The sequence below is a fragment of the Mustela lutreola genome, chromosome 10, assembly GCF_030435805.1.
Source record: "Mustela lutreola isolate mMusLut2 chromosome 10, mMusLut2.pri, whole genome shotgun sequence".
Classification (NCBI taxonomy): Eukaryota; Metazoa; Chordata; class Mammalia; order Carnivora; family Mustelidae; genus Mustela; species Mustela lutreola.
This window is the reverse complement of record NC_081299.1, coordinates 42,426,832-42,442,742: the sequence shown is the minus strand read 5'-3', so window position 1 is coordinate 42,442,742 and position 15,911 is coordinate 42,426,832. Positions and strand designations below refer to the sequence as shown.

At 41.9% G+C, this 15,911-nt stretch overlaps 1 protein-coding gene across 2 annotated transcripts in view; it reads right to left on the bottom strand.

Annotated features, from left to right (window-relative positions):
• Positions 1-9,627: 9,627 nt before the first annotated feature.
• Positions 9,628-15,911, bottom strand: part of SCP2 (sterol carrier protein 2) — a 113,533-nt gene continuing 107,249 nt past the window's right edge. For both annotated transcript variants that reach the window (XM_059135982.1, XM_059135981.1), the window contains 2 exons: positions 13,801-13,880; positions 9,628-10,621 (listed from right to left, as the gene is read on the bottom strand). In XM_059135982.1, the coding sequence (XP_058991965.1) occupies positions 13,827-13,880 (54 nt within the window). In that variant the 3' untranslated portion in view covers positions 9,628-10,621; positions 13,801-13,826. The remainder of the gene's footprint in view (positions 10,622-13,800; positions 13,881-15,911) is intronic.

Genomic DNA, 15,911 nt, shown 5'->3' with positions numbered 1-15,911 from the left:
GGCAGTGAGCCCTCGCGGCACCATATTGCTCCCAGGAGCTGAAAACATTTCCAAGTAAAGGAGCATTAACTACTAGCAGCTGAAGCAACACAGTTTTGTGCCAGGGGCTTTGGCGGTAGACCGCAGTGGGGCCGGGTTTAGGTGGTACTTGGCACCTCCACTGCCCCTACAAGGCTGTCTGTCCCTATACCTGCTCTAGCCTGTGGGCAGGGCACCCACAGATAACTTGCCTGGCTGCCCTCCTACTGGACAGGGAGAAGGATGTATCACTCAGACTCCGGACCACTTACTCAACTTAAATTGTCAATGCCCTGAATGAATGAATGGCTCATGTAAAGGATCTTTCATGGGCTTCTGCTGCTGCATCTTGATTGTACCACATACATTACTCTCCAAGCTTTATAACCCTGCAAGAGGACTGCAGTTGGCCCCATTCACAGGTAAGGAGATACCTGACAAAGGAGAAATGATTCAGTAAAATGGCCAGGTTTATCCCTCTCCACAGCCCAGGTTTTTTCCATGATGGAAACATGCAAGTAACTTGAGAAGGCAAATGCAGAGCCCGAATTTGAACCCGGGGCTATCTGTTTCCATTACATCAATAACTCAGAAACTCAGCAAGAATGAGAAAGGGAAATATTTTGCCTTCTTTGGCCTCAGATTTCAGTTCTGAGCTCAAACTTGAGAGCTGGTATGATTCACAGGATTGGACAGGGGCCGACCCAGAAGATGTATCTCCTGTCTTCTCAACATTGAGCCTAGATTCAAGAGAAGCTAGAAGAACAGGATCCTACTGACTTGAATACCCATGAACTAAAGAAAATCTTCCAGAAGGACGATGAGAATCAGCATCTACTGAGTACCTACTAAGTGCCAGGTTCTGTGTGAAATCCTTAAATATCTTACTCATCCCAATTCCGTGGGGAAGGTATTTTCTGTTACCTGTAACTGCTGGGGCCAGCCACAGGACACATTACATCTCCTCCACCCCACCCCCAGAGAGGTAGGCTTTTCTGTGGAATGCTAAGCCGGTGCCCACATATACTCTGTAGCTGTTTGCGCGCTGTGGGAACACAGGCTAAAATCACCTATCTGAAACAAAGTATGGAGGAATCCCTGTGAGTGTCTCTGGTAGAAAATGGAGGAGATCCTGTGCTCTAGAAGGAAATCCTCTGACTTTCCAAATAGCTGTAAAGAGTTGAGTTTGAAATTGAGGGTTCCCAATTCACTTGCGCTGCTTTGGCTCCTTCATGCCTCATTTTTAGCTCCTGTTTAATATTACTCTAGTGTCAAGTACAAGCTTTGGACTTAGATTTGGGTTCAAATCCAAGATGGGTTCAAATGGAGCTATGAATAGTACCCATGCCTCACAGAATGTCCAAATTAAATGAGAAATTGGAAGTAAATGAGAAAACGGAAATGCAGAACTCTGCACAGCGCCCAGCACGTAATAAGTGTTCAATAAATGACAGCTGTTATTATTGCCAAACTGTCACCGAGGCCTGACTAAATTAACATCTATGAAAAACATTATTAAAATAGAAATGACAAGTGCAAAGAATTAACCAGAAATCTCTACATTATCCCGGGTAAGTGCCTTCTAATTCAAAACAATAAGAAATAAGAAAACTTGAAAGAGGGGAGTATATACATACATGCGGCCAGAGAACGAGGAGTGAAAGACAAGAGGGCTCTCCTGGGGGAATGATGAGGAAGGAGGGGAGATAAGATGTTGTTATACCTTCATCATTGGAGAAGAAAATGATTCCTCTTACTCTGAGCAGAGGGCTCAAGACCTTTCCTTATTAAACAGCAGAGTCCCAAATGCTGAGCTCTGGTAGCAGCTTGTTTTGGGGACATTTAGAGATCAAATCACATGGTGTTTTGTGTATATGGATTCCATCTGAAGGATCTTGAGAAAAGATGAAACACCAAAGATCAAGCAGGGTCTGACGGAAGAACCGCAGGCTGAGTCAGATACAGATAAGGTCTTCTGGACTCCTAGAATGTCCCATAGAAACTCTTTATTATTGGACTCTTTTTGCTGTATGTTTTTCATCTCTTTCCCCCACTGGATTATAAACCCTCCCGGGCAAGAACCCAGGAGTTCTTGTAGAATTTCGTGTTCTACAAGGGTCCTTTCCAGCCCTAAAGTACCATGACTGTAGTAGGCAGAATGAACCCCCAAAGACACCCACACTCTAATCCCTAGAGCCTGTGACTGCTACATTACGTAGCAAAAGGGACTTTGCAGATATAATTAAGGTTGTGGACTTTAAAATGGGAGAGATTATCAGATTATCCGGGAGCCTAACCTAATCACATAGCTCTTGAAAACACAGAATATTCTCTGGCTGGAGGTAAGAGAGAGGAGGCAGAAGGGGAGATCAGAGAGATGTAAAATATGAGGACTCGACTAGCGTTAATGATGAGGGAAAGGCAGGCAGCCTCTACAAGTTGAGAACCCCGGGCTGCCAGAAAGCATATGGAGACTTCACTCCTACAGCAGCAAGTCACTGAATTCTGCCAATGTCCTGTGGGAGCAGGCAAGCAGATTCTCCCCTCGAGCTTCCAGATAAGAGCTCAGGGCAGCCAATGCCTTGATTTCAGCCCCATGAGACCTGGAGCAGAGAAACCAGCCAACCCCCAGCCCCCTCCCCCAGACTTCCAAGCTGCCCAACTGTCAGATAAGTCAAGGTAAGCCACTACACTTACGGTAATCTGTTACAGCAGCAAGAGAAAACTAATACAAACATCAATAACTAAAACCAGTACATAGTACAACAGCATTTTCCCATACATCATTTCACTTAATCTTCAACAAGCATAATTGTATTATTGCCGCCCCATTTTAGGAAACTGATGCTCAGGGAGGATAAGTAACTTGCTCAGGTGACCAGCTAATGAGTGCTTGCGTCAGAATTCACGCTTAGGTTCCAGCGTTAGGGAGCGCGGTCACCTACACTGCAGCTGTTATTCTGTGGTTCTACTGTTTTCAGCTAAGTAAAAACGGACCTCAGAAAAGACAAAGACACAGACAGACTCGGGATCCTTTCCCACGATGAAAACTGAAAAACTTTCAATACTCATTTCTCTGTTTCTTTCAAAGATATCTAGTAAGTCATGGAGCAAGTCAAGTTAAAAAGTATAAATCAGGGCACCTGGGTGGCTCAGTGGGTTAAGCCTCTGCCTTCAGCCCAGGTCATGATTTCAGGGTCCAGGGATCGAGCCCCACATCGGGCTCTCTGCTAGGTGGAGAGCCTGCTTCCCCCCACCTCTCTGCCTGCCTCTCTGCCTACTTGTGATCTCTCTCTCTCTCTCTGTATCAAATAAATAAATAAAATTTTTAAAAAATACCAAGTCTTTCTGACACAGAGAAGAAAGAAGATTTTGATAAATGGCAAAAGGAGAAATCCTCGAGTGGCTCTCAGTGAAGTGTTTTCTGCCATTCAGATGCTCCACTAGCCACTGTTAAGGCCCATCTGCCACAGGTGCCCTGTGTTGCCAGCCTGGTTCAGGAGCATCTCTGTGTTGGAGCTCAGTTCACTCTTGACCAGTTTTTATTGTCGGGAAGTTCAGCGGATTTTTAGTCTGAAATTCCCCTTTTATAGTTCTTCCCATTAGTTCTAGTAACTAAGCAAAATAACCCCTCCCTCTCATTGGTCTTTCCATTTCTCAAACATCTGTGAACTGTTATCACAACCTGTCCTTGGGCATCACTTTGCCAAGCTGAAGGCTCTTGTCTGCTTGCCTAGTCAGTCTTTCCCTTGTACTGTTGTAGCTTCACATCTGAACTCTTCCATGTATTTCTGTTCAAACGAAGGGTCTAATCTTGAACAGTGTACTGCACACTCAGAAGGTGCTGTATTCTTAAAAGGTGAATTACATAATATTTTATGAAGAAAAAGGAAACGTATTGGTGTTGGTAGTTGGTTAGAAAACTGTAGCACTTACACTTCTCAGCCTGCAATTTAAAAGAACAGTGGACTACAATGAATTTTCCCCAGTTTTGCCTAAAAGTTTAAGGCCACAAATTCGGTAAATAAAAGGTCTAATGCTTACTACATGCTGCTGAAAACAGCGCTGTGAATATTTACAAAGTATTTAAATAACTATTAATAGAATAGGTTAAATGGACATCACTCTTTGCAATAAATTTTGGATATGATACATTAAAAGAAATATTTCTTCAAGAAGTCTGGCTAAAATTCCATGCCAGATTAAACTTCCTGCCAAACAGAATCAGACGCCACATTTCTTAAGGGCCAGAAATCTGGCTCTATATTCTTTGTTCTAACCAAGAACTAAAGAGCTGTTTGTTTGCAACAGTCTCCAGATAGATATTAATACTGGACGTTTCCAGTAGATTTTGTAACTCTCTATTGAGAAAAACTCTTTTAACGTTTGGCCAGACGCAGCTGTGGTTCCTGATAGCACATAATTCTTTCAGGGACCTTATTAGCTGTTTAGTACCATACCCCCAACTCCTAATTCATATCAGTGTGGTCTCTAAACAAACCCAGTCCCACAGAGTAATTTACCCAGTAATTTACAATCTGACTGATGACTGTTTTTTTTGGTCAATAACATCCGGCAAAGTCTTTGTGTTCAGAAAGCAGCTATGCCATGGGCAGCTAGAACTGTAATCTTGGCTGAAGTGCAAATCTTCCATAAGTCAAACTCAACAATTCTATATCCATTCACTAAGTTACAGAGACTATTAAATTTTCATGAAAATGTAAGGATGTGGACAGTCCATAAAAATATGCAAACTGTCCCCAATCCTGAAGCTAGCATATTATCTGAACTCAAAAGATTGTCACAAAATGTCCCAAAGAATAAATTCCTTCCTGTTAAAAAAAAAATCCTCAAGTATCACTAGGAACCATCTACTGAGTACCTACTGTGTGGCTTGTCATTTTAAAGCTATAATTGCTAATCCTCACAGCCAGCAAGGGAGAATTATTATTCCATTCTTACAAAGGGAGAAGGAAGCTCAGAGTCCTTACTTATTATTAGCTCAATGTCCCACAACTGTTTAAGTGCCAGAGCTAGAACCAAAACCCACATCTGATGGGTCCCAAGTTTTCTATACCAGGCTGCACTAAAGTGTTATTTTCTGAAACTGCTAGAGTTTCAGAAGATTAAGCTATTAATTATAGGATTTAATTTCATATTTCTTTTCATTAGGGTGACATGTATGGGGAAAACAGAACGGGTTTATATTTATATGTGATTGAAACTTTCAAAGGGATTTTCCATTTAAAAAGAACTTTAATGGGGTGCCTGGGTGGCTCAGTCTGTTAAGCGTCTGCCTCCAGCTCAGGTCATGATTCCAGGGTCCTAGAAATGAGTCCCACATTGGGCTCCTTCCTAGTCGGGGAGCCCGCTTCTCCCTCTGCCTCTGCCCCTCCCCCCTGCTCATTCTCTCTCTCGCTCTGTGTGTGTGTCTTAAATGAATAAAATCTTTTATTTTCTTAAAAGATTTTATTTATTTATTTGACAGAGATAGAGATCACAAGTAAGCAGAGAGGAAGGCAGACGGAGAGAGGGAAGCAGGCTCCCCGATGGGCAGAGAGCCGATGTGGGGCTCGATCCCAGGACCCTGAGATCATGACCTGAGCCGATGGCAGAGGCTTAACCCACTGAGCCACCCAGGTGCCCCGAATAAAATCTTTAAAAATAAAAATAAAAATAAAAATAAAAAGAACTTTGATGATCACTGTCTAAAACTCCAGAAACTTGACTGATGCTCACTCTGGTGGACACTGTATTAAAGCAAGACACAGAAATGAATAACATAGTTTCTACCTTCAAGGAGTTCACAGTCTAATGAGACAATTAAAAAAGAATTAACAATGTCCCCCTTTTGCAAGAAACTAAAGACTGGTGAGGTCTAAGTGCCTTGCTCTGACTTAGCTTCCCAGAGGCAGACGGACCTGATCCGATTCTTCTGATCACACCTCAGTGACTCTTCCACACCCTGCCCTCCAAATTCACTTCCTAGTCATACTCTCCATTATTGTTTCTCTATAAATTCAACAAGGACTGCAGAAATTGGAGAGTCCGAATTCACTGTACAAGCACAGCAACAAGGCTGATGATTTCAATGCTCACAGAACCCACTGGGCCACTTTCTTTTTAAAACTGTAATAAACCCGCAAACTGACTTTTATTATTTGGGCTGCTTCAATCTTAAATGGAAAGACTGCTCTGAGAAGCTGTGAGTATTTCGAAGAAAGAGCAGGGTAAGTCAGGCTAAAAGGAGAACTCTTAATGTCCTCTTTCATCATTAGGGCAACTGAAGGTCATTGTAATAGAGAATGCATTTCTGTGACAGGATTCCTATACTCAGAAATGCCCTCTGTGAATTGTTTTTAAATTGTTAACTTCTTTCATTCGTTTATGTAATGACAGCAAGCCAAGACTTCGTGCTGGGGGGATCAAAATGGACACATGAGACACAGTCTCTGTTCAGGCGAAACAGAAACAAATTACTACAAGGGAATGATTAACTCCACTTATGGCAAACAGGGATAGCTTCCTGAAAGCTAAGTCAGGAAAAGGATGAAAAGGAATTTGCCAAGTGGATTGGGGTGGGAGTAGGGAGAGAATGGTGAGGGTAAGCACAGAGAACAGCAAGATGTTGTTGCAAAATGCATGATATGCAAGATGACCTAATTTAGGACTGAAAGTATTAGCTAATGTGCTTGCTCTGTGTTAATCATTTGGACACTGAGCATATCACTACCAAATGGAACTCTTCTGTTCTTATTATTCATAGCTCGTTATGAAACCAACTGCAATCTATGTTTTATCTCTACTACTCCACTGAAATTGATTTTGTAAGTGATCACCAGTGACTTCCTTGTTGCCAAATTTAATCCAGTACACACCTTCAGACATCATCCTACTTGACCTTATAGAGCAAAGGATACAGATGACAACTCCCACCTTTCGACTATATATACTCTCTTCTGAGAAATGTCTCTCAACCTCTCTAGTCCTTCTTCCTCATCCCCTTTGCCAGATCCTCCTCCTCTATCTGATCTCTAAAGCGTAAGTTCCTCAAGGCTTACTCCACTCCACTTTGCCTCCCCAGATGACAGGAGCTATCCCTATAGTTTAATACCACCCAGATGCCCATGACCTCACCTCTGAGCTTCAGTCTTTTTTTTTTTAAGATTTTTTATTTACTTATTTGACAGACAGAGATCACAAGCAGGCAGAGAGACAGGCGGTGGTCAGTGGGGAAGCAGGCTCCCTGCTGAGCAGAGAGCCCGATGCGGGGCTCAATCCCAGGACACCAGGACCACGACCTGAGGCAGAGGCTTTAACCCACTGAGCCACACTGGTGCCCCTGAGCTCCAGTCTCGTAAATCCAACTGCCTCTCTGCTATCTCCTCATGCCGATCTCTCAGGCATCTCCAAGTTAACAAGTTCAAAAGTAGACCTTATTATTTCTCTCCCTAAAATCCGCTTGTCCCCTCATCATACCAGTCATGACATGTGGAAGTCATTCTTGCCCCTACTTCCAGTCATCAAATTCTGTCAGCTCTCCCTCTGCTGACTTTTCCATGTCCATATTTCTGCCACCGACACCCCAGTCCAGGACACCATCTTGTTGCACCTGGACATCCACTGTCCAGCCCCCTTCCTCGAGTAAAGGGGTACATTCCCCACACAGCCGCCACAGTGACAGTTTAAGTCATTTCACCCCCCTGCTTACAGCTGCTTCTCTAATGGTCATAGTTCTTTCACAAATATTTTAACTCTATCCTCTCATTCTGGTAAGATTCTGAAGTTGGGTGAGGCACGTGACTTTCTTTGGATGATGAAATGGGAGCAAAGGTGGTATGTATCACTTTGGGGTGGAAACTCTAAGAGCCAGAGAGAGGGTACGTCACCTTTTTCTCTTCCTCTGCCTTGACGATCACAATGCTCCAGGTAATAGCTGCTCCGTGAGCCTGGGGCCTAGACTTAGGATATACTGGCAAAGTGGATATGCAGCACAAGTGAGACATGAACGGATATAAAGCTCATCTTCAGCAGATCCCAAGTGCCTTACCACAATGAACGAATTCCAATACAGCTAGTTCCTCTATGCCTGCCTAGGCAACCTCATCTTGGACCGCCCTTCCAGCTCACTAGATTCCACTCACATTGGCCCCCTTCCCACCCTCTCACACACTGTTCTTTGCATGGTTCACTCCTCAACCTTCACACCTCACTTCTCAAAGGGGTCTCCCTTGATCACTTTCTCAAAGAAGACCCATCACTGTGATTCTGCATCCCAGCACCCTGACCATTTCCTTCATGGTACATCGGTCTGTAGGAATTACCCAGCTCTTTGGTGTGAACCATCTCTCCCGCTAGGCTGTAAGCACCACGAGAGGAAGAGCTCATCACCACCTCCAGTGCCTAACACTGAACCTTAAATATATTACCCTGTATCTGGTAGGCACTCAAGAACTACCTGTTAAGTAAGTGAACAAAGGAAAAAAGATTCAAAAAGTGGGACCTAAGAAAACAACATAGACGTATCACCTATCCCAGAGGTGAGAGGTGGCAGTTGTGGAACAGTAAGGGAACTCACATTTACTGAGTGACTATGTCGTACGTAACACTAATAGGTGCTTTACTTATGCTCTCTCTCGAGATTCTCAATAATCCTAGGAGGTCAATATTAGTATCTTCACTTTATAGATCAGGCAACTGAGACTCAACCTGCTCAAGCAGCAAAACCAGTAGCAGCAGCAGTTTTAGCCCAGACCTGTTAACCTTTCCTTCAAACCTTGATGCTCCCTTCCCTAGAAATTAAACTGCTACTAACTAGATTTCATCATTAAGTTTCTAGTATATGTATAAACTGCACATACACAAATATATTTCTACCCCAAGAACCAGTTTTTTTCTGTTTATCTTTTTTTTTTAAGATTTTATTTATTTATTTGACAGAGATCACAAATAGGCAGAGAGGCAGGCAGAGAGAGAGAGAAAAAGAGGAGGAGCAAAATGCTGACTTGGGGCTCCATCCCAAGACCCTGGGGTCACAATCTGAGCAAAGGCAGAGGCTTTAAACCCACTGAGCCACCCAGGCACCCCTGTTTATCTTTCCACATGTCTCTTGTTATCTGGGACAAGTATAACAGGATGATAAAATAAAACCAAACTAAAGATAAATCAGATATTCTTTTGGACCTTTTTTCTCAAATCTTTTTCTTCTCAGAGTAAAGAAACAACTACAGTTGAGAAGGAGGTCTGAATTCTATTCTGAGTTCATTTTATAGAATTTGAGATTGGGACACCTGGGTGGCTCAGTCATTAAGTGTCTGCCTTCAGCTCAGGTCATGATCCCAGGGTCCTGGGATTGAGCCCTGAATCAGGCTCCCTGCTCAGCAGGAAGCTTGCTTCTCCCTCTCCTACTCCCCCTGCTTGTGTTCCCTCTCTTGCTGTCTGTCAAAACAAAACAAAACAAAACAACTTAGTGATTCTATCAGAGTAACCAGTAGATACCAGTAGATATACCTAGATAACACGGACTGTAAATCCCCCAGTGTTTCTTTTACTCTCTATCAGTGAGAAGACCCTGAACAAAAAGGACATACACAATAAACACAAAGGAGATCAGGAAGAGCTATTTTAATTTTCTATTAAACATTCTTCCAAAAGCATTATTTTACCCCGTATCTTACTAAGTTATAAGAAATAACATTAGCATTAGAAAAAGCAGGAAGATAAATTAAATGTGGATAATTAATTAAACTAAATTTATATGAAATAGGAAAATGAGAACAAAGGACTGAGCACTTGAGATAGTTTAAAAGCTGTGCATCTCAAAGCGAGCTTTATTTGTTCAATTATTTTTAACAACAGCGTTTTATGACCAATACACTGATTTTTTTTTTCAAGAAGGAAAGTCATTTAAAAAATGTTTTTATTTTAAAAATAGGCCTGCATTCAGTTGTAGATTTTTTCCCCCAAACTCTGATCAGATTTAGTTTGATTTGGGAAAAAATATCATTCGGTGGCATGAAATGCAAAATTTCAGTCTTTTTAAAAATATCTCTGAACAGAGTTTTAAAAACTATTAATGGAAAATAGATTAAGTGCTCAACACTAATTACTGGCTAGCTCCTGGCATTCAGTTTCTTCCTTAGTTCTCCAGAGGAAAACTTAAGTTGAATCTTCAGCAGAATGATCTTTAAATATACTTTATAAGCAAAATGAGAGTTTTTGTTTACATAGTTTTTAGATTTTACTGTTCCTAATTTTATTCCGAAACTCAATGTTACCCCAAACCATAATTACCATATTAACTTTGTAATGCACAGTTGTATGTAATTCAGCTAGCAGTAGTACATCATCAGGCTCTGTCCGCCCAGAGCTTTGGAAAACAGGACTGGTCAAACCCATTTAAAAACAAATCTCACGCAATTTGCCAATGTGTAGTTTCCGTCTAAGTTCTGACAATGAAGTATATAGACAGATATCTATATATCTCATCTTAATTTGCAAAAGTTCTTCACAGCTTAGCTTTGCCCGGCTGAAGCTGAAGATTTTGTAACTTCATAGCCAGACCCATGTTGCCAGTGATTTTCAATTTGCCTTGAAAGAAGGCCTGTAAGAAGAAAGAAAATTTATTACTTGGTATTTTTTTGTTTTGTGATTGCTTATATTTCTAGACGATCCAGCCCTGAGATCATTTGACTTATCCAGGTTTTTTACACTTTCTTCAAAATATGAAACTTGGCTTGCTGGGTCAGATTTGAAACTAGATTCCTCAAAAGGAAGGCTTTGTAAAAAGCATAATTTACAAAGAGCAGTCAAAAACCACATCTTTCCCAGATGTCTTCTCTTAGAAATTGAGGCTACCTTTATCTGCCTTTGTCACCGATGGTACATTCTCCAAATAGGAAGTGAAGTGGGTTCATACTAGATGGTTTGTTTAAAAATACTACATGTGTGGGGTGCCTGGGTGGCTCAGTGGGTTAAAGCCTCTGCCTTTGGCTTGGGTCATGATCTCAGGGTCCTGGGATCGAGCCCCGCATCGGGCTCTCTGCTAGGCAGGGAGCATGCTTCCCGTCCTCTCTGCCTGTTTCTCTGCCTACTTGTGATCTCTCTTTGTCAAATAAATAAATAAAATCTTTAAAAAAATAAAAATAAAAATAAAAATACTACATGTGGATCAAGAATATGAACTAAGGGGTGCCTGGCTAGCTCAGTCAGTGTAGCATGTGATTCTCAATCTCTGGGTTGTGAACTCGAGCCCCACAGTGGATACAGAGATTACTTAAAAATATAATTTTAACAACAACAAAAATATGAACTGAAATTTTCAGTAGTCTGCTGGGAAAAAAAAAGCACATGAATAACACACTTAGATACTCTTGGGATTCAGCACAATGTGGACGAAATGTCACCAATTTTGTTTCCTTTTTTGGTCTACATGATAAAGGACTGATCCCTACAGAGGGAGGACAGGCAGCCTGCTCAGACTGAGGGGCTGGTGTCAATCTTTGGCTTAAGAAGAAGAATCAAACCAATCCGAAGTGCAGAGCCACAATTTGTTCCATTTAACAAATGCCTGGGATTAAATCACTTGATGCTTGCTAAATTTATCATGTAATGAAATCCTGGGAAAACTTTAGAGAAATAATAGCAAATTTGGGAACAGAGGATGATTTCCCTGCTATGATCTCAGTCTTTTAACTCAACTGTTAAAATAAGGAAAAGCTAGATGAAAAAAGTTTCCAGTAGTCTCAGCTTTTTAAGCACATATATTAAGAAATTAGGAGCTCTTCTGCCTTATCCACGCAAATGCACGGAACTCTGCTTTTTCTACACCTTCTGGTAAGGGTGACTAATTCCTTTTTTTTTCCCCCTCCTCTGTCTGGACAAACTAAATATTTCCTTTCTATATGGCACAGAGCCTTCTGTCTGATGACTTAAAGGTCAGGTGTCTCAGAACACAATATATTTAACATATGTCCTTAAAAAAATATGGACCAGCAGTACCTAAAAGAGAAACTCACCATCTTTCCTTTTTTTTTTTTTTTAAATTAAAAGAGAAAATGACTTTTTATTTACTAATTATTATAGAGAAAACACAAGTCTTCTCCCTTTAGGGCATGCAAACATAAGGATCATTTTAATCTGGCCCCTAGGTGTTCTTCGTGTGTGCTTTACACTGGAGAGACACTGCTTTGTTTCAACTGTAGCCAAACACTGAAAATATAATTTCCAATGCATTTAATGGTTTCCAGTCAAATCCTCTAAGCAGAAGGGAAGACCATTAGCATAGTAACAGAAGTATCTGCCGATTTTTATCTTTAATTCCTTTGGGTGCCAACAGGTGTTCAAGAAAAATAAGCTGATTCTTCGCTCCCCCAAATGGGTGGTAAATAGATAAACTGGGAACGAGGGCAGCTGATGTGTGAAGTCTGATCACCCTGCCAAGGAAGTGCCTGGAGTGCACAGTGGAACGAGGAGCAGTGGGTGGGAAGGAGGAAGACAGCCAGCTCCTATACTGGTGGCCTCTGTTTTGTCCAGAATTTTGGAGCAGGCTCCGTGGGTGGAGATGTCCATGCCAGTGGTGTCAAGTAAGTTGAAACATCACAGATGCAAGTTTCTCACTTGTCAAAGCATCAACTGAAATAGGCTCAGTTGCTTAGAGAAAACATTTTAAAAAGGAATACTAGTGTGCGTCAGATTTAGTTATTTTATCCAGTCTTTTGGATTACCAGGCGGCTGTAAGAATGAGACCTAAAACAGATCAGGCTGAGGCAACAGAAAAATCAGTTCACAATGCAAAGCAGCATCTCAATTTCTTTCTGTTTTTTTTTTCTCTGGCTAAAGAAAGCTAAATGTATCAAGTCTGTTCAACACTGGGTGACTAACGAGTAGAAGACCCTCGATGACTGGGGACCAGGAAAACCCATACATCAGTACACTTCAAATACAACTTAATCCAGCAACTGATTAGTGAAAATCTAAAAATGTCAGGCACTGTGCTAAATTCTGTAGACATGAGGACAAAAAAAGATGTGGTTTGTTCCTTTGAGACACTCATGATCTAATGTTAAGGAAATACGCGCATTGTGACTAATCTAATGTGACAAGCGCTAAGCTTGCTTCCAGTAGATGGCCCAGAAGGGACTGGCCACAGTTCTTCTCAACTGGTAAGGTGGTCTTTGGGGATAACATCTGAGCTAATTTTGAAAGAAAAGGAGTTTGTCAGGGAAGGCCGTTCAGACAAAAAGAGCACGGGCAAAGACAGGAAATGTAAAAGGTCATGCGTTTGTTCGCATCGCTCTACTCCGGACTGCTCCTGCTCTCCACCTGTGCACTGCTAACTTCTGGTCATTCTTACGAACTCAGTGTAAGTGTCACTTCCTTTGTGAGGCTTTCTCCAATGGTTCAGGGAGACACGGTGTCCCACCGCCCCACGCCACCGCCACCCACAAGCTAGGCACGGCACCCTGGACTGGATATTCGGATACACTCACTCTTTTACAGAATTGCCTCATACCACATGGTGAATGCCCTGTACAGGAGAACTCTTTCTTATTCATCTAGGTACTTCGGGCACACAAGACAGAGCCTGGCACACAGCCTGTACCACAAATGTTTGTCATTTGTTAAGCATCATTTGAACGTGTCATTTGAACGTTTTAGGGAACACTGAGTTTTGTGGGTTTGACCACTTTCCACTTTATGGTATGAAATGAAGCTGAGGCAGGACATGAAACAGTGGACTAAAAGACCCACCGACTAGGAAAGAATCTCCATCGTACTTACCGTCTGAGGATTCATTTTACCAGTCATCAAAGCCAGTAAGTCGGAGTCAGCCATAGTAATTGTGCAGTCAGCCTTCTTATCTAAAACAGAGATATGCAGGACAAGAAAAGAGAAAAGGGGAGTATTCAGTTTCATGTACACACTTCAGTCAAAAGCCACCAACTGCAACAGCTTGCCTCCAGCACCGGAGCAGTGTGGGGAAGAGGGTACTCACGAACTCTTCAATGGCAGACTGGTAAAATGTGACATAAATTACAAGCATCCTCAATATTTAACAAGAGGGAATCGATTAAGTTAATTACTGGGGCACCTGGGTGGCATAGTCGGTTAAGTGTCCGACTCTTGTTTTCGGCTCAGGTTGTGATCTCAGGGCCGTGAGATTAAGCCCTGTGTTGGGCTCCCTACTCAGCATGGAGTCTTCTCAAGATTCTCTCTCCCTCTGCCCCTCCCGCTTGTGCTCTGTCTCTAAAATAAATAAAATCAATCTTTGAAAGAAATCAGTCATCATATTCACATAATGGGATGCAATGCAATCATTAGATGATGTGGAGCTACATTTACTGACCTGAAAAGAGGTTCATATTATACTGTATCATGCATGATACTGTTATTCAAGCCAGTTATAAAACAAACTGTGAGCATGGTCCCACTTTTGCTTAAAAACAGATATTCATATGAAAAAACATCTATAAATACATAGACACCACTGTATTAATAGTAGTTATGGTGGTGCCCAGACTCTAAGGTGACCCCTGTGATGCCTGCCTCCTGTGTTCATGCCTTTGGATGTGCCCTTGAATATAGGAAGGACCTGTGACTTGTTCTAGCCAAGATAATCTGGCAAAGGAGATGGGATGTCATGCTTGTGGTTCAGTTATGCTATGTAAGAAGACTCTATCTTGCTAGCAGACTCACTCTCTCTCCTGCTGGCCTTGAATAAGCCTCACCAAAAGTGACCCAGCTGACACCCTAATCTTGGACTTAGGTTCCAGAACTGTGAGAAGTAAGTTTCTGTTGTTTATAAGCTATTCAGTCTGTGGTATTTTGTTACAGCAGCCCAAATGGACTAAGATAGCAGTAAGTTATTAAAGCACAGCATGCCCATATTATTAAATAGTTAAAACAAGACTGGAAGGTAAAAGTTTTTTTGGTTTTTTTGAAGATTTTATTTATTTATTTGACAGAGATCACAAGTAGGCTGAGAGGAAGGCAGAGAGGGGGGAAGCAGGCTCCCTGTTGAGGAGAGCGCCGGATGCAGGGCTCAATCCTAGGACCCCGAGAACATGATCTGAGCTGAATGCAGAGGCCCAACCCACTGAACCACCCAGGCACTGCAAAAGCTAAAAGTTTTTATTGTATGTCTTCAAACTTAAGGACAGACCCTAAAAAGACTGAGATTCAATGGCTATTCCATCTTTGCTTCTAACAAAATTTTCTTATTACTGGGGGAAAAAAAATGTGTGAAGCTTTGAAAATGAAGGGATTTATAGTCCAAAAAATTTAGTTCCCATGTAGATATATATCATTAAAGAGCAGGGTAGAAAAAAAGCTAGCAAACAGAGTGCTGGGCGTGATTTATAGTTGGACTTGATTGTAGTATTTTAAGAAAGGACTCTCAGTCATTGAAAAGTGAGTTTAGGGGCACCTGGGTGGCTCAGTCAGTTAAATGTCTGATTCTCCACTTCGACTCAGTTCATGATCTCAGGGTTGGGAAATCGAGCCTCACGGAGAGCTCCAGCGCTGGTCATGGAGCCTGCTTAAGGATTCTCTCTCTCTCCCTCTTCCTCTGCCTTCCCCTCATTCCCCCTCTCTTTAAAAAAAAAAAAAAAAAAAAAAAAAAAGGTTGTTTAGGAAAGTCTGCTACTTCTGTAATTATCAGTGCTTATTGCTCACTTGTCTTCCATGGACTCACTGGATCTTTGAACAACTTCTGAGGATGAGAGAGCTCAAAGAACTTGCTCGCAATCACAGAGCTGAAGAGTCGAGCTACATCTGAAAGCAGCTAAAGCCCATTACTCCCAAGCACTATGGCTTCTGATTTGTTACGGGAAGGATACAAAGATTGAACAGCTCAGTTTGTTGTTGTTGAGAAGGCTCCATGCCCCAAGTGG